The sequence below is a fragment of the Crinia signifera genome, chromosome 1 (assembly GCF_055691185.1).
Source record: "Crinia signifera chromosome 1, ASM5569118v1, whole genome shotgun sequence".
Classification (NCBI taxonomy): domain Eukaryota; kingdom Metazoa; phylum Chordata; class Amphibia; order Anura; family Myobatrachidae; genus Crinia; species Crinia signifera.
In genome coordinates this window covers 299,523,775-299,542,781 of record NC_139217.1, presented here as the reverse complement: position 1 = coordinate 299,542,781, position 19,007 = coordinate 299,523,775, and the positions used below count along the sequence as shown (strand labels likewise).

The 19,007-nt window shown below is 41.1% G+C and overlaps 1 protein-coding gene across 2 annotated transcripts in view; it reads left to right on the top strand.

The window, feature by feature from the left end:
* VLDLR (very low density lipoprotein receptor) overlaps positions 1-13,830 on the top strand; it is a 32,606-nt gene extending 18,776 nt beyond the window's left edge. The window contains exons 5-19 of one of the 2 annotated variants that reach the window (XM_083186023.1): positions 252-623; positions 1,883-2,005; positions 2,086-2,208; positions 2,411-2,530; positions 2,634-2,759; positions 2,940-3,111; positions 5,396-5,620; positions 7,723-7,841; positions 8,494-8,633; positions 8,734-8,875; positions 8,996-9,139; positions 9,964-10,032; positions 10,755-10,832; positions 11,061-11,230; positions 13,091-13,830. In XM_083186023.1, the coding sequence (XP_083042149.1) occupies positions 252-623; positions 1,883-2,005; positions 2,086-2,208; positions 2,411-2,530; positions 2,634-2,759; positions 2,940-3,111; positions 5,396-5,620; positions 7,723-7,841; positions 8,494-8,633; positions 8,734-8,875; positions 8,996-9,139; positions 9,964-10,032; positions 10,755-10,832; positions 11,061-11,230; positions 13,091-13,126 (2,159 nt within the window). In that variant the 3' untranslated portion in view covers positions 13,127-13,830. The remainder of the gene's footprint in view (positions 1-251; positions 624-1,882; positions 2,006-2,085; positions 2,209-2,410; positions 2,531-2,633; positions 2,760-2,939; positions 3,112-5,395; positions 5,621-7,722; positions 7,842-8,493; positions 8,634-8,733; positions 8,876-8,995; positions 9,140-9,963; positions 10,033-10,754; positions 10,833-11,060; positions 11,231-13,090) is intronic. The other variant, XM_083186024.1, reaches the window with a different exon arrangement.
* The last annotated feature ends 5,177 nt before the right edge of the window (positions 13,831-19,007 follow it).

The following is a 19,007-nucleotide window of genomic DNA, read 5'->3' as shown; positions in this document are numbered from 1 at the left end:
CTACACATCCCAGCATGCCTTGCCATAGTTGGCATTTGCTTATAGCAAGTGTCAAGGCATGATGGGACTTGTAGTTTTATCTGGAGGGCCATAGCTTGGACATGCCTGCATTATTTATATTTATATTAGTGTTAGTTTTATTACCAGCTTGTTATATGCCAAAGTTCTAAATCTGTATAATCAGCTATTGTAGGTGACCTGATGTGCTGAAATGATAGTGTAAATGGTCTGTATCACTGTCTGCCTTCCAGGGAATGTGACCTGTAGTCCAGCTGAGTTCACTTGCTCCAGTGGTCACTGTATTTCCATTAGCTTTTATTGCAATGGTCACAAAGACTGCAGTGATGGTAGTGATGAAGTAAACTGCACACCTCCCACATGTGGTGCCCATGAATTCCAGTGCAAGAACTCTTCCTGTATACCCCTGACCTGGGTGTGTGATGATGATGCAGACTGTGCTGACCACTCAGATGAGTCTCTGGAGCAGTGTGGGCGCCAGCCTGTTGCACCTCAGAGGTGCTCCCCCAGTGAGATTCCGTGTGGCTCTGGGGAGTGCATTCACAAGAAGTGGCACTGTGATGGGGATGCAGACTGCAAGGACAAAAGTGATGAAATAAATTGCCGTAAGTCTCTCAGATCCAGTTTTATACCTGTATAACAAGGTAATAAATGTAATTGATTCCTTAAGCTATGAGGAAAGATAGGCCAAATTAGGAAATGCTTATGCTGGAATAGGAGTTTAAGAGAAGAGATGCTTAATGTGTGAATTTCAGGCTCCCCCCGCTTTGAGGTCAGACTAGGACACGTGGGCATGCATTCAGATTGGAGAAGATTCCATACCTGTTTTTTAAAGGAAAGGGTGGTGTTTTTTTTAAATATTATATATGGCTAGGGCAGTAAACGGGCTGGCCCCTTTTAGCCTGTGGTGCTAATTACACATTATGCCACACACCTTGAAGCCCATTACACCCCATACTGTGATGGCAATTGCCCAATGCTGCCCACACCATAATGCCCATTACGTCCCATACCATGATGCACAATGGTGCCAGATATCTATCCATCCTGCTGCTGGTGGGAGGGTGAAAAGCATAGTACATGCCCCTCCTGCCCACACCCCAGTCCGGTGAGGCTACTACCGACAGCCCTCCTGCGCTGGCCGCGGCTTCCAGAACACGGCCGTGGCTACAGCAAAATGGCCGCCGGCCTCCTGCACTGAGGACATGTCGGTGCAGGGGGCCGGCGTCCATTTTCCTGTAGCCATGTTCGTGTTCTGGAAGCCAGGGCTGGAGGAGGTGGACAATGCGCAGGATCACCAGGAAGGTGATCCAGCGCGGCCCGCAGCCAGTGTCTGGTTAAGCGGCCTGGGGGGCACTTGGCACCCTGGCCCAGCCCGCCCCTGACAGTAAAGGTAAGGCACTCTCCTCCAAAAGTAGTCATGTGGGCAGACACACAATAAAAACTGACAATAAGGTTGGGAAACCTTCAGGGGAACAACCCATAAATACAATTAGGCTAAAGTTTTAACACAAAGAAAAATCAAATGCGGAGATTGCAGCTTGCACATACACTAACTGTTCCTGTAAAAAAGCTGAACTTGATTTACCTTTTTTTTTTTTTTTAAATATATTATAACCTAAACTACTGTTGCTTTGGTGTTACTGATGTAGTTTGGGCACATACTTAAGGTTACCTGACATTTGCGTTAATTCTGTTAAAGCAGACTATTTAGTATTCTGCTTTAGGTGGCTTGTGCATTTGCCACTGCATAATATGGAAAAGTAGGCTTCCCAGTTCCTTAAGGGAACCCGCTGAGGTTACAAATATATAATTGTTGTTTTTTGTTTTTGTTTTTTTTCCTTCCCCTCTTACTAAATTCAAGCATCCCGCACCTGCCAACCTGATCAATTTAAATGTGAAGATGGGAACTGCATACATGGCACAAGACAATGTGATGGTGTGAGAGACTGCCTTGATGGCACTGATGAATTGCACTGTAAAAAAGGTGGGCGTAATAAAACTGTTCATGGTACACTTGTTTAAAAATAAAGTGCTGCTTACGCTTCCTGTATAATCTCTATGCAGTCAATCAGTGCACAGGACCTGGTAAATTCAAGTGCAGCTCTGGGGAATGCATAGACTTGCATAAGGTGTGCAACATGCAGAATGACTGTAAAGATGGAAGTGATGAACCTGCAAAGGATTGTGGTAAGTGACATGTTTAAACTTACTGCTGAGAATTTTATTATCAGTTATCTCATAATGTTGGTCTATATAAATCTGTTTTAACTTCTCATTGTTAATGGATTTTAACACTAAAGCCTGTGTGGCTGGTAATTTAATGCCAATATTAAGTATGTGCATCAGAAAAATTTGGTTTCAAAATGAAACTTGTGTATTATCTGTTTAGATGTTAATGAGTGTCTGGTGAATAATGGTGGCTGCTCTCACCTATGCCGGGACTTGATAATCGGCTATGAATGTGACTGTCCTGCTGGCTTTGAACTAATTGACAGAAGAACCTGTGGTGGTAAGTTGAGGGTGTCTTTTTTTTCCTCTGGTGAGAGCTGCTTGATAGTTGATAAGCTGGCTTCCTTCAGGGTCTCTGTAAAACTAGCTTTTTGTTTTTGTAGATATAGATGAATGTCAAAATCCAGGGATCTGCAGTCAGATCTGTGTCAACCTTAAGGGAGGCTACAAGTGTGAATGCAGTAGAGGGTATCAAATGGATCTGTCAACGGGAGTGTGTAAGGCTGTAGGTAAGTATAGGAGGCTGCTTTTTTATTGTAATAGAACCTGTAAGGCTAGTTTTTCTATAGACTACAACGCTCTACTCATTGCCCCACACTACATATTCACATAATACACACTAATGAAGGCTATAGAAGGGGCTGATGTGCGGGGTGATTCTTTTACTGATCTATAATTTCCCTTTGAAGGAAGGGAACCATGTCTGATATTCACAAACCGCAGGGATATCCGGAAGTTTGGCCTTGAAAGGAAGGAATATATCCAGTTGGTGGAGCAGTTGCGGAACACTGTGGCACTGGATGCAGATATTGCAGGACAGAGTCTGTTCTGGGCTGACACCTTTCAGAAAGCAATATTTAGGTATGATTCTGCTTATAACGGTATATGGATATCTCCATTGAGAACTATTGTGGCTAATTAGCAGGACTGTAAGTTTTCATTGTCTGCAAAAACATACTTTAATGGGTGTTGTGGCAATTTATACTAAATGTAAGTGTTTCACCTATCTGATGTAGTTTCATAATTAGGTACTTATATGTTAGTTGGGCGCCCACTATAGTTAGTATGCTCATACCCCCACTTTCCATGTCGGTATGGAGTTGATTTTTATAGTGTGGCCAGGGGATGCAGAAAACTAAGCAAATAGCTTAGTGGGCGCCCAATTAACATATATGTACCCATAATTAATATGCTGTTTCTTTAAAGGCCATAATCCCATAGCGCTAACTAGTGATGCATGCATTTGTCTGCACTACAGCAATTGGCTAACGCTAGCAGCAGTCCTAGGTTCTCCTGATATCTACTAGCATAATGTTATGACAGGAAGCCACTCCTGCTTCCTCACTGTTAAAGAGCTCACACACACGCTCCGTTGTGGTCCGGCTCCTTTCTGTACTGTGCGATGCGCGCTCCCGCACATCACCTAGTACCATACAAAATATGTGCTGCACATCGGATCGCAGTGCATGCACAATGCAAACAAGGCATGCAATCTGATACGATGTGTACTTTAAAAGTACATAACGGAGCCGCAAAACGGAGCATGTATGGGCTCCTTTTACACCTGTGTTCTCCTGACTGTATGATGCTACTAGAACATTGGCTTTTATCTTCCAATCAAAGATTATATGAAATGTAACATTCAGTATTGGTGCTGGCTGGTAACTGGTGCACATGGGCTCTGAAATGTAACTGACAAATGTGTTGCATAAATTCATGAAGTTTCTCACAACCCCTGGCAAAGGATAATGTTGAACTAAAGAATCAGTGAGGTGAAGCCCTGTGCTTTGTGTGCATCTTGTATACTGCAATATTATTCGCTCTAATTGATGGATATCTATAAATCCATCTGCTGGTCTGCAGGTTTTTTTTTTTAATATAAATTATGGTCAGTGTTTAACCTTTTACTGTATAATCTCCACACCCAGTGGGAGGGATAGTCAATTGGTCAACCATAACTCTACGTGGATGGGAGTATCCTGGCGGGCCCGGTGCAGGTCAGGACGGTGAGGAGGACCCCGAACACTCTCTTCCCTGCAGGCCCACCCCTGGCCTGCTGCCTCACCTAGGTGGGCCCCTGCCCTGGTAGACTCACCAGCGGTAGCCACCCTTCCCTGCAGGCCTAGACCTGATAACACTAACATACCTGGCCTACCGCGGGCTCAGCCTTGGCCCCCCTGTCTCAGACCCTGGCTTACTGCACACCCTGGCCTGCTGCTCAGCTGCGGCCCCCAACAAAGGCCCCCCCCGGACTCATTGGAAATGGTCAGGCTCCAGCCACAGGCCTCAGTGACTCCCCCACCCCCCCCCCCCACCACCACCACCACCACCACCATCACCACCACTGCAAATGGTGCCGCAAATGGTTGCCTAGGATCTGTGCACTCAACCATATATAACCTTGTGTCCCCTGTGTGATAACTGTACTGACTAAGCTATCTCTGCCATAACTGCAATGTATTGCTCATACTGTTACCTACCAGCTGCTGCAATGACCAGTGGTGCCGCTGATGGCTGCCTAGGCGCTGTGCAGCTCGGCGGGTATATGTTCCCTGTGTGGTATTGTACTGTCCCTGCTTATATTGTTACCTACCGGCTGCTGCAACGACCAGTGGCGCCGCTGATGGCTGCCTAGGCGCTGTACAGCTCGGCTGGCATGTGTTTCCTGCATAAAATGTCTCAATTTAACGCATGTAATGTCCGTCCCCCCCCCCTCCCTGGTTGATCCTGCACTGTAAAATCCACAAAAAATTCCTAGTGTCCGCAAGCATACATGGCCAATAAAGTTGATTCTATTCTATATAAGTTGGTCGACATGGGGTTTTTTATTTTTTTTCAAAGTCTGTTCTGTTTCCCAACCTCTGAGTACAGATGGTTAAATCAAAATAAATGGGTTATAAATAAATTTGCATATGTTCAAATATTGCTAGCCTTTAAACCTGGTCTATTTGCCTTGAGGAACATAGTTGACTGCACTCCTTGACTAGGACTGGTATTCATACACCTCTGAAAAAAAACGTCACCACTGAAGGCTTTAGGTTTTTCTTTGTTACAGAATCTGTCACTAACTTTATCACAGGCTTAATTACATATTTTATAGTTCCATATCAAAACAGAATTTTTTTTTCTCCTCTCCCTTCCCTAGAGCCCCTGTGGATAGCCGTGGCAGAATAGGAAGCCATATAAAGGTTCTAGAAGGCCTGCACAGTCCTACAGCCATTGCTGTTGATTGGGTTTACAAGAATCTCTATTGGACAGATATTGGACAAAAGACTATCTCGGTCTCAAACTTTGATGGATCCAAAAAGAAGGTTGTCTTCAACACTGGCTTGGAAGATCCCACCTCTATTGCAGTTGATCCCATATCTGGGTAATGGTTTTGCTCTATAGCTGTGTTTTTTTTTGTTTTTTTTTATATATGTATATCTCTCATTCTTGGCACTAACTAGAAACCTGGCTAAGGGCCTTATTCTAGTTCACTTTCTGACAAAATCCTTCTTAGATGGACAAAACCATGTGCACTGCTGGTGGGGCAGATGTTACTTGTGCAGAGAAATAGATTTGGGTGGGGTTTTACTTAAAAGTGAGATCTATATTGCAGTATAAAAATACAGCAGCCAGTATTTACCATGCACAGAAACAAAATAACTCACCCAAATCTAATTCTCTCTGCACATTTTACATCTGCCCCCCTGCAGTGCACATGGTTTATTCCATCTCAGAAGGATTTTGTCAGTGAACTAGAATAAGGCCCTAAGTGTGGGGTAGCTATTTACGGGATGCAGTGTAAATCCCGGCGTTCAGAATCCCGATCACCGAAATCCCGACACCCACGGAGGGAGAATAAATTAGTGTGCCAAGCATAGCGAGGCACCGGGCCCGCTGCGTGGCGAGCGCAGAGAGCCCACAAGGGGGGCGATCCACGTTGTGTCGTCCCGTTACCCCCCCCCCCCCCCCCCCCCCCCATGTCGGGATTTCGGCGATCGGGATTCTGAACGCCGGGATCCCGACCGCCGGGATTTAATACTGAATCACTGAATCACTATTGAATCACTATTGAATCACTATTTACCTATCAGCCAATTTTCTGTGAGTGACCAGGCTGGGTTTCCTTAGCCTCACAAGATGCCCTGCAATAGGTAGACTTGGCCTGAAGTCACAGAAGAATCTAACAATAGACTATGTTCCTCTTTAAAACGGAGCTCCGTTCTAAGCAAATGCAGGCAAGAGGTATGCACTTGCATTACTATGGATTGCATGATAAGCTACAAGCAGCATATATGCAATCAATACTGCATCATGCCCTGTCCTCAAAGCACCTTAACCTGGGCACAGGTCATCAGGATAATGATTGGGCAGGCACAGGTGTGTATTTTTTTTTTTTTTGGATGTAAATGGAGGAAAGGAGATGGAAAGCAGCAGTCAAATAATGGAGTGTAACAAGTGAATCATAACCATTTTAATGTAATATACTTACTGTATATGTCATGATCATATGCAATCAATTATAGGAATACTTCATTATATATAAACATTTGTAATTTCTGTTGAAGCTGACCCTTTTGAATCCCTTCCGGGTCCAGCCTTTTAGAATTGGCTCTTATTGCGCAAGACTTAAGTCTTACTGCATCTAGATTTATTAAGTCTTGCACAATAATACAATATTGATATGTAAACCCTTGTCTGGCTCCACAAAGGTTTCTTTATTATATATATTATGTGAAAAAACAGTGAATCAATTATGCAAGTGCCCAACAGGGTTCTGGGTATAAATGTGAGCACTCTTGACAACAATGAGACACCTTTTTATAAAGCGGCGATCTGACCAGTGAAACACATTGGTGTATTCCTGGACCTGTGCCACCCACTTTGGATCCATACCTGCTTATTCATCTGACCACTTGGTCTCACTATTTGGCTTGTATCACCTGCAAGATATTTGTACAACATTGCTGTGTGGGCTCAATCGATTTGATACTGTGCAGGTCAAAACCTTTACAATTGGGTCCAATAACTGATTGCACATGATCTGATTTATCATTTATTTGAATTTTATTACATTAAAATTGTTTTGCTTTGATTCACTTGTTATGCTCAATTTTTTGAGCCTAATTGACTCTATTTATATCTAAAAGCAGGGGGTTGACCATTCCCCACATAAGAAGCCGCTCTGAGAACAGCACATGAACAAATATTTTTGTGCCACTTTTATTTTTTGGGATATTGGGTGATTATGATGACATCTGATCAGCCATTGATATAATTAAAACCTGACCTGTTAGTGCCTTGAGTACATATTTTGGGAACCACTGCCATAATGTAACATTGTGGGTTGTTCCTTCTGTAATGATAAATGCACTCAACAGCATCTTGGCTATATAAAAGTGTTCTGATTTGTTAGCAGTCCATATTGCATAGACACAGAATTGATTTTTGCATTCTTTGGACCATAACATAATTTCTTGTATTAAGATTTATCTACTGGTCAGACTGGGGTGAACCTGCCAAAATCGAGAAGGCTGGAATGAATGGAATAAATAGACAGGAACTTGTGACAACTGACATCAAGCGTCCCAGTGGCATTGTGTTGGGTATGCAATTTTGTAGTCCTTTAAATTGTGGAAATATTTATTATGGTGAAGTTTGCCCCTGACTAGTAATTATTTGTGCATTTTCCCCTTCTGGCTCCTGCAATAGTAGCATACCTCCCAGCATGACCCTCTCCAGGAGGGAGGCAATGCAGTTTCTGGACTTCCCTCTTCATTTATGATTACCTTTACATGTGCTGAACCTTCTTTCTTGGCAATTAACCTGTCTTTAAAACAGGTGATGGCAATCATAAATTAGAGGGATGGCAATCATAAATTAGAGGGAAGTCCAGAAACAGATTTTGTCCCTCCTGGAGAGGGTCATGTTGGGAGGTATGTAGTAGTACTACTACTTTGTATGCTGGCTGACATCAGTGACTTTGGCTTCATGTAGTGCAGTGTTTCCTAAACTGTCCTCACATACCCCCAAAAGTTCATGTTTCCAGGTCACCTGGAGGTGCACAGCTGTGGTCATTACTCACTGACTAATTTTAAAAGATACACAGGTGGACCAATTATTTCAATTGTGATTCTGTGTGGAGACCTGGAAAATGTGCACTGCTGGGGGTACTTTAGGACTGAGGTTGGGCACTAGTGCTCTGCAAAGTATGTTGACATGTGATCTTGCAGCCGTTTGTATGCTACCTGTTTTTAGATTTGGTGAAAAGCCGTCTCTACTGGCTTGACCTGAAGCTGCATCATCTCTGTAGTGTGGATCTGAATGGCCAGGACCGTCGTATTATCTTGAAGTCTCCTGAATTTCTGGCTCACCCTCTAGCACTTACTATATTTCAGGTAGTTACTCTTGCTCACATTCTATTGTCAAATTGGGTTGGTGCCAAAGTTTTAAACTTGGGACTGCTTTACATTTATAGTACTTTATTTTCTACTTTAGGATCGGGTTTACTGGATTGATGGTGAAAATGAAGCGATCTATGGTGCAAACAAATTTACTGGGCAAGAACTGGACACATTAATTAACAACTTGAATGATGCACAAGATATTATTGTCTACCATGAACTTGTGCAGCCGTCAGGTAAGCTTTTGTGACCTAGGGCAAAAATTAGGTGTCAATAAAATGAACCAGTATGTAGTGCTAAGGTTGGTTGCATCCCATGTACAGTCAGGAGAAGTAACCTAAATACTGTGCCAACAGGAAGAAATTGGTGTAATGAGAGACTAGAAAATGGAGGCTGTGAGTATCTGTGCTTGCCTGCGCCACAGATAAATGATCGTTCACCCAAATATACATGTCTATGCCCTGATGGCTTGGACCGCTCTGGCCGAACCTGCAGAAAAGGTAGGTTTATTAAATACTTACTTTACCATTCCAATATGCTTATAGGAGGGTTTGTTACAATATCTCTCTAAAACTGGCCTGTTTAAAAGCCTAGTTAAGCTTTAAATGAAAGTAGTCTTGGTCTGAACTTGACTGTAATGTGTATAGGTGTCCACATACACCTGTCTTCAGGGCACACAATTAGGCAAGCCATGTAACTTACACTTGGCCAAGGCCATGGTCATTGCATGTCGCGGTTATGTGCAACTCTGGATACAATGGCAAGAAATTCAAATTCCATATGCCCTGTACTCTAAGCATATATAGAGGCTCCCGATAAGCTAGGTGCATCAGTCTGGGAATCTCTACTTGTGGTGGAGCCCAAAAAATAAGTTAATGAGGACACGTGTAACTTTCCCATGCACTCCAGAGGTCTGTAGGAGAACTGGTGATTTCAGTAATGTTGGCGCATTGGACCAAAACTTCTTCAGCAGCAGAAACTTGTCTTATCTGTGTGTTAGTGATCTCTTGTCTAACACTGCTGTTATATTTACTCTGTATAACTACATTTATCATGAGTTCAATGTCATGTTAATAATTTTTGCAACATCCAATTTTACATATTGTTTTTGTCTACTATTTTTTTTTTTTAAGTTTAGAAATGGCCATCTTCATGTGTGTTCTTTATATGTATAGTAATTCAGGGATGGACAAGAGTGCAGGTGGCAGTGTTGCGTCCCTAGCACCCATTCATCATGCATTGTCTACCTGACTCCTTATATTTGTCCAGCCCTGACTTTATTGCTTGAACTTAAAAATAAAAAAAATTTTTTTGTCTTTTTAAGGCAGTACAGTTTTAACTGAAGACCATACTATTACTACAGGATTACATCCTGGCAAAGCACTTTCAGGGGGTAAGTGCTTAATTTGAGTAACTGCTCCAGAACCTTTATTCTAGTCTACCTGTAAAGCTGTGCTGCTGCTGGCTGTTTTATACCCAGTATTGCCTTTATATACTGCAGCGGCTTCCACCATACTGTAGTTAAAGTTCAAATTATCGTCACTTAAAGTATCGTCACTTAATTGAAGTAAAGAAAGATTATCTGACATTGTTCCAAGGTCTATTTCTGAATAGATGTCGGTAACTGCCGACCATAATATAGTACACATGGTTCACTATGGAATTGCATGTGATAACCCCCTCCCCGATAGGCATGTAATGTAGCCGTGTTCATGCATGTGTGTACACAACATAAGTGGAACCAAATTATCAGTGTATGTTGTCTGTCTGGCGTATACTTTCATATGGGATTGTAGAGCTAGAAGCTCTCACATGCCAGTTATTAAAATCACGAAGAGCATGAGGATTTGTATTGAGTTTATGAAAAGCCTCACATGAGTTATTATTTTTATTAAAAAAAATTGCACTAGATATTCACGTTTGGAGAGCAAAAGAAACTCCTTTTACTCCTTGTAATTTGATTGGCTGGTGCTAGATTTTAAAAAATCTTCCCCTTATATCAATTACACAAACTTTAAACCATTTGAACCTAGGTTCACTTAACTTGTTACTGATATCACAAAGCCTTTTAATTATGCAGATACATGCAAATGGTATTTTCTTTTTTTTTTGTAGAAGGCAATAGTAGCATATCGGTGTTTGAGGAAAATGCAACCAAAGACACCTCTGCTGCATGGGCTATTCTTCCTCTCTGTAAGTACATTTCTTCAAGTAACTTAAAAGTTCCTTATGAAAATTAAGGTTTTTGCTTTTTTAATGTTCTTTGAACGTAACTTTAACATAAGTCTTTAAAGAGCTTTGCTGCAGGGTGTGTGTGGTGGTTCGTTTTTTTTTTTTTATTAAAAAAATAAATAACATTTTAGGGCACAAGCAGTGAAGTTGGTGATGACATCTAACTTATTTTTATTTATTTTTTGTTAGTGTTATTGGTCACGGTGGCAATCGGGGCCTATCTAATGTGGCGCAACTGGCAGCGAAAGACAATGAAAAGTATGAACTTTGACAATCCTGTTTACTTGAAGACCACAGAAGAGGACCTTACAATAGATATTGGTAGACATGGTGCCAATGTGGGACATACTTATCCAGCAGTAAGTATCTGCCCTTACAGGCATATTTTTGCGAACTAAACAATGTTTAGCCAGGCATGTACTGCTACATTGGTAAGGTCCTCAAAATGTAAATGAGCCCCAAAGCAGTTGGCAAGATCTAATTGACACTGATACTATTTAGTGCTTGCTCCTGTATGGGGGCTCCATGGTCAGGAAGTGACCACAAGAAACCAATAACTACATCATGGGGTAAGGTGCTATTAGGGAGAGTCAGATTCCCTGAAATGGTATCAATTAGGGAGGATTGGCAAGTAAAGCATAGATTACACTTATTGGTGGAAGGTGGGTGCATTGTGCCGACACTTACTGCTGCAAAGGGATATAGAGCGGTGAGGGTTCATGCATGCTGTAGTAGTGGGTTTTAAATTGATCTTAGCCTTAAATGTAAGACTGCCTATACTGGGTGGGAAAGGCATTTTACCTCAAAATATACCCTTTAAGCTGGTGCCGTGTCTGCATTCCTTCTAGATGGAATGTTACACATACAGGGTTACCATTTTCTAATTTGTAACTTCTATTCAGCTGAAAAGCCTCATGTTTCATACCAAATGGTACCACTCCTCCAGAGCTGCAACTTCTAGGTCCACAAGAAATTGACTGAATCAAATGTAACCTGGCTCTGTTACCTTGTCTCAGTAAATGATCCAATGCAGCTGATATCTAGAACCTTATGTTTTACTGCTGGGATGGGGTCTGATCCTGTGAATCTGACTCATTGCAATATTGTTATGGGGGGGGGGGGGGGTTCAAGTTTACACAACACTTGAGTTAATAATACTATTTAACTGAGGTTGTGTGTAGCTTCCCCTACCCTCTTCCTGTGGCTCCTGATAATAGTCTGTACTAGAAAATGAGGAAGGGGAAATGGCTCCTGTTCAGTATAACACCTTCTCTTGCTGCTGGGTATTTATTTTTCTTACATGTGTGGACTCTATGGCCACAACACTTGCTTTAAATTGGCTTATTAAAGCTAAACCATATTTTGACTGCTTACGCCCATCTGGTTTTTCTAGGTAACTTGCACAGTCAGGGATTTCTTAGGTTTAGTTGGGTGTAGATTTAACAAATTGTACCAAATAGGTGATCATGATTAAAGAGCAATACAAGAGGCTTAAAACTGGGGAAGGAATAGCAAAAGGGAGGTTAAAGGTTTCATGTCATGGACCATAAACCATGGCTGAAACAATGTAGTTATAGGGAATCGGCAAGGTCTCCCTTGCAGACTGTTTTCAAGATGTGGGGCCAGATTCTCTCTAAGCTTCAAAAGTGATAAATAAACAGTCAGCCAATCGGCTCATGTCTGACCTTTTTCAAACAGTCTGTGGAATGGCTGGTAGGAGCTGATTGGTTGGCGGTTTCTCACTCTCCATTTCATCACTTCTGAAGCTTAGAGAATCTTGCCCATAGTCTTAAAGAAGATTGCGACGCTGAGGACCATAGATGCTAATTTTTCTGAAACGGGACAATTAACCCAAACATACAGCTAATGTCACAAAGCACTTCAGTGTAAAGAACAAGCAGTCCTGGATGCCATGTGGCCAGATCAGACCTCTCTGCAGAGTTCCTTCACCCCTTGCCTTCAAAACAGTTTTAGGTATACTTGCAGAATTTTTGGTCACACTAAATTCTGATTTCTGTTATTCACTATGCATTTTTTTTCTACCATTGCTAAAACTTTTGCCTAGTACAGTGTATGTATGGGAACATGCTACAAAGTTGGCTGCCTTAAGGCCCTGCTGCTAAATATCCTTGTGCATTGGCACCTACATGGTATGGTGGTGCCAATTTCAAGACTGCATGACCTGTATGTGACTCTATATTTTTATTTTATTTTTTAAGATATCTGTTGTGAACACAGAGGATGACCTATCATGAGGTTGGTTGTATATGGTTGGCATTCACCATCCTCCTTCAGTCTACAATGCTTCAACTGGATTTATCTTGAGTTCTGGATGGTAACCAGGCCAGAAGCTGAACACATCCCACCCCAATATGGAAGTATGAAGATGTGCGCAATGCAGCTCTTATGAATGGGACTCTACAATGAAAATCCCTCTTGTATATATTTCTTAATAAGCTTGTTCAGCTCTTGATATGGTTGCCATTTAATCTATGGCCCCCCACAACTCCCTTTATTTATTTTTTCAGTATTAGCAAATCCTCACTCCCACTTGCCAAGTACTGTAAAAAGCACTTTCCAGAAGAAGCCATATCCCAGCAATTAAACCTTGTGCTATATAGTGGTCACCTGTACATACTTGTATAGGCAGTTGTACATATCTCTAGAATACAATCACTATTCTGAAGCACTTTGAAGTCTTTATTTTGATTTGTAAATAGGTTTCTGTATAACTATTTTTTTTTTTTTTCATATGGTTGGGGCAATGGCAATAGACTAAACAAAACGGGTTATTTAATATCAAATTGCCAAATAACTTCTTAACCTGAAACAGACTTTTGTACTGCGTGAATGCAACTGTAAATCTGTCTTGACTGACCTTTTTTCTAGAGGTGTGCAGAGTGAACTCCCTGTCAAAATCACTGGAGATCTTTTCAGAATAAAAAAATATGGATTTACAGATGTGGTCTGGATTTATTTACACAATGAATGTTTAGGGTGGCTGATGTAAAATTAAATAAAACATGACCTACAGTATATAAACTAATCTCCCTCTGCAGTTGCCCAACAAAGATTTTCATACAAAAGACCAAGACAATTGGAATGGATTTCTTATAGGCAGACAAATACCAGAACAGTACATTGCAGTAGGACCTTTAGAAATTTAAAATGACTGCTTTAAGTATTTTATGCAATAAGTGTCAGAACTTGATAGAAACCCTTTAATCTTTCTTTTGGGAGGCTAGTCTGCTTGGAGAGGAGTACCCAAGTAGCCAGGTTCAAATTTTTACTTGCAGGCTGATAAAATAAAATGACATAACCTATACTGTGTTGGGTGTAACTCTAATCTGAGTTTAGACTTTCTCAGTTTTATATTAAATTTTGTTTTTATATATTGTTTTATATTGTATTTAGAAATCATTGGTAATACATTATAATCACGAGTACAGAAACGTATCATAGGTGGTCAAACAGTAAAATGTATAATGGTACAAATCAGGTACAGAATAGTTTGGTTTTATGACACAAAGATCTTATCAATATTGTGTGTATGTATGTGTGTGTGTGTGTGTGTGTGTGTGTGTGTGTGTGTGTGTATGTGTGTGTATATATATATATATATATATATATATATATATTTTTGTGGCCAATTGAGTGAGGTACCAGGTAGTATCTGAGATTGCTATGCAATTGTTTCCTTAAAGGAAGTGGTAGATTAGATAGAAGTTTTCCTTGGACAGCAATGCTGCCATTCTAAAAATACAATTAAGTAGGTGTCTCATGACCCTACTACCTAACCGCAGTATGCATGAGACAATGGCACGGTAGGCTAGTACAAAATGCATTAGGACCACCATGAAAGAGGGATAAGGCTCTAATAGAAGATGTATACAAGAACCTCAAAGTGTATTTCAACCCCTCCTGCAAATACAACAAATCTGTGGGTACTTGTTTCCTAGCACAGCGCCCATCGCATACCATACTTAGTGGTGTGCGATGCAATGCGATATTCCCATTAAATTAACAGGAGTGCTTGAACAATAAAATATTGCATAGCATTGCAGCAAATGGCATGCTATTTTTTTATTATTTGTTAAATGCACCCCCATTATCAACGCCAACCCGAAGCGTGGCAGTACGCGTCCTCCGACCCTTTTCACACCCCCACTATCCATGTCGGCGTGGAGTTTATTTTAGATAGTGTGGCGAGTGGACGCGGAATACATGTAAAGTAATCCGTGTCCCTTCGATGTGCTCGCCACACATCTAAAAGCAACTCCACGCTGACGTGGATAGTGGGGGTATGAAAAGGTCGGAGGACTCGTAACGCTGCACTACCACGCTTCAGGTTGGCGTTGACAATGGGGGTACGTTGTAAGCACCCAGGGTGCTTGTACAATTAAAAAGCGCATGCCGCTATATTGCATGCTATTGTAGAAGATGCACTACGATCAAAATCGGGGGTGCTGTGATAGGAAACGAGTACCAATCTGCATTAAATTGGCGAGTGCGAGACTTGTCAGTAAGGAGTTTGACCAAAAGAATACTAAAGCTGGGTATACAAATGCCAGTCAGTCTGGCACCAATTGGACATTTTGGTCATAAGCTGAGATCGATGTGTGGTCACACAGTAGCTGGCTCCTTTCCCCAGTGAAGGAATAAAATATCTGGTCAAACTCCCAATATAAACAGCTCATGTGGAAAATTGCAGTGTATATGTACAACAGATCTGAACATATTGGTTGGACATGCCAGATTGCCAATTGTCAATTTTGAAGTTGCAAGCTGACAATTTTTTTTATTTATTAATAGGTTTCGATTTGGTACAGTTTAATACTTGCATACAAGCAATTTGAAAATAATTGTTTCTTAATTCATCACCCATTTTACCTTTCTTTTATAATTCCCATGAAATAGGCAGTTTGCTTCTGCTGGTGGATTCTACGGTTTTAGAGGACTCTATACTGGCACATGGAGTTTCCTGCCTTCTAGCCACCAGCCCATAGGCATAAGGAAATAAAGGTTTAGCCAGTGCTGCACATGGAGATGGTTGAGCTTTTAACACTGTCTTTAAACTGGAATTCAAACCAAGTATGTCTGGTTAGAAGTTTATAAAAGGAGAAGCATTTCTCAGATTTGTGAGGTACAATTTGGAGATAACACACAGCTTTGAATATATGCAATTGAAAAGTTTTATCCAAACTTCCTATAAGACACAAAAGCCGAGGCCAATGACAACATTTGAGCGAATCTGCAACTATAGCCCTGAGCGTGTAGGAGCCATTTCTGTTCTCTACTCTGTATTAAATGCCCAACCTGACCAACACAAAGAATCTTTTGAAAGGGCCTGGGAAACGGATCTGGGGATTAATATAGAGGAAGAAGATTGGGCAGATATTAGACGACGGGTAGCTAAAACTTCTACTCACACAAATATCAAAGAAAACTCTTAAGATTTACTCGCGCTGGTCCCTGAGAAATTACATTCTATTTTCCCAACAACGCCAGACCTCTGCTGGCGGAATTGCGGAAATAAGGGCACCTTTATGCACATTTGGTGGGAATGCCCTCTGATCTCTGCATATTGGGATGAGGTCCTATCTCTGGTCAGCAATGTGATCAACTTCACGTACCCTAAAGAGCCGATACACATTTTATTGTGCAAGCCATTGAGCGGGCTACCTAAACCCCAGGATAAACTCTGTCTCCATATTTTTAACGCAGCTAAACTCCTCATTGCTACACAGTGGAAACAACCGTCTGCTCCTCCGATGCCAGCTTTAATAAATAAAATTTGGTCCTTCGCATCAATGGAATATATTACCGCTCTTCTCCAGGATAGAGTGGCCAAATACCATGGTATCTGCGGTCCCTGGTTTTCTCATTTCCACAGACAACTCCCTGGTGTGGTATGATTTCACCACTTCTTCAAGTGCATATCTGTAACCAATGCTATTCTGGTACTATTTTTCTTTATTTTTTCTCAACTAAACTTGCGACTCAGTAGTTGTCAATCACAAAACCCCCCACCCCCCCCTTTTTTTTTTTTTTGTATTATTATTATTTTTACTGTTTAGACAAAAAAAAAAATTTGCACCAACGGACATGGTTTCAAGTTTGATTTTTATTGTCATGACTATGCATACAGAAATACATTGGTTTTGTACTCTGTTATTGATATAATAACATACTTGCATACTGTATCGAAATGTCCTCAATGTTAACCTTTCCTATGGTGTTTATAAATAAAGAGATTTAAAAAAAAAAAGAGAAGCATTTCTCTGGTTGTCAAAGTGCTTTAACATGTACTGCACTATAGAGAAGATAACATTGTTGGCATTATGGTATGCGATGTGCACCCTAGGGTGCCACCCTGCGCTCAGTATCACTCAACCTTATTTATTATGTGTGCTATGCTATGTAACTAGCCAGTATTTCATATACAACATGCACGGTATTTGATGAATATAAAAATAGAAATTTATTTGTCTCAAAGTTAGAACATATCATGGGGCATTTATCATTTCATTTTACAGTAAAAAAACGGAAATGAGAGTAAGATTAAAAATAGAATTCAGATATGTATATAAATGTAAAAAAAAAAAAAAAAATTATATATAAAAAAAAATTGTTGGCATTATGCCCAGGTTAACTTAATTGCACAGTGGTGACTTCATCCTGTGATGTAGGTTCCCAGTTCTTTCTGCAGTATATGGGTGTCGCTTGAATGCTCTTTGTACTATTTGGTGGTTTCTGGGGTATTGTTTTATGGTAACTGGGATGCTTTGTGAACTGTATTGCTGGAATCACAAACTATGATTTAGTATCAACAGACTTACTAATCATTTTATTGGAGACTTATACCCTAGTTGGGTTTTAATATTCTTAGATTGTGGTCCTTTAACCTACATTAACCCTGAGCCCAAATTCAATCACCTTTTTAGGACTACTTTTCATGTAGACAACAAAAGTTGGGCAGTGGCTCCAGCGCTAACTATGCTGGTGGCCGAATAGTAGCCTAACCCTCAGTCCCCCATTAGTGCCTCCAACCTCCTAGTGCCTAACCACTCTTAATATTAAAAAAAGACAGTATTAATTGACAGCACAAGTCATAAAAGCGGCGCTTCAGCCGGTACAGCACTTGTAACTGATGCTGCCTCCTCCTTATAGTTTGAATGGGACCTGGGTCACTTGACCCAGTTTATCCATTCAAACTGCCCAGCAACCCTGGTATGACCTGGGTAAAACCCTTCTATTAACCCGGGTCAAGTTGCTGGAAAGATCCTTTCACACCGCACAGTGACCCAGTTTGGACCCAGGATATTTGTGCAATGCAAAAGGTGTATAAGCATCCCACTTGTATCTAAAGACAGAAATCCATAAAACATGACCTGTTGGTGGTAGTACTGGAGGATAGTGGTATAGAACCCCTGGCATATATTAACCTAATGGGGCCTACATACACAGGGCAATTTCAGGGACTAGATTGCTTAGAAAATGTCCCTACATTGCTCTGTGTAGGGGCTATAGCTATATGCGGCCCTACGCGTTATCGCCCGGTGATTAATATGCTGCATGCAGGATAAATCTACTGAGATCGCCGTCCAGGGCCAATGTTCTCCCCAGAGAACACTGGCCCTGATAGAGATCGCTCAATACACAGTGCTGACACATTGCTGTGTAGCAGTTTCCTGAGCAATCACAGCAATGTAGATCACTCAGCAGTGTCGCCCTGTGTGTAGGCCCATTAAGGGTGCCACAACATAGTGTTAATTTCATATTACTTGACAAGAGAAAAAGGATGATCATATTTTGTTATTTGTTAAATGTTATTTAGTCCTGATATTTATTACCAGGTCATAAGGTCAGGGTTTGTTTTTAATGGGACCATAGTATTGGAGTTCTAGTTGTTGCATATGATGATTGGTGCCACAGCTAATTAGCTCTTACGTGTCAGGTGTTCTGAAAAATGGCAGTTGGGAGCAGATTGGCTGGAATACAATTTATGTGCAACAACTTTTAAGTAGCTGAACCTCATTGGTAAATGAGCCTCCTATATGTGAAATGAATAGTATGCTCGCAATACATTATATAAAATATGAGTGTTTAATTTCAAACCCTATTATCACTTGATCA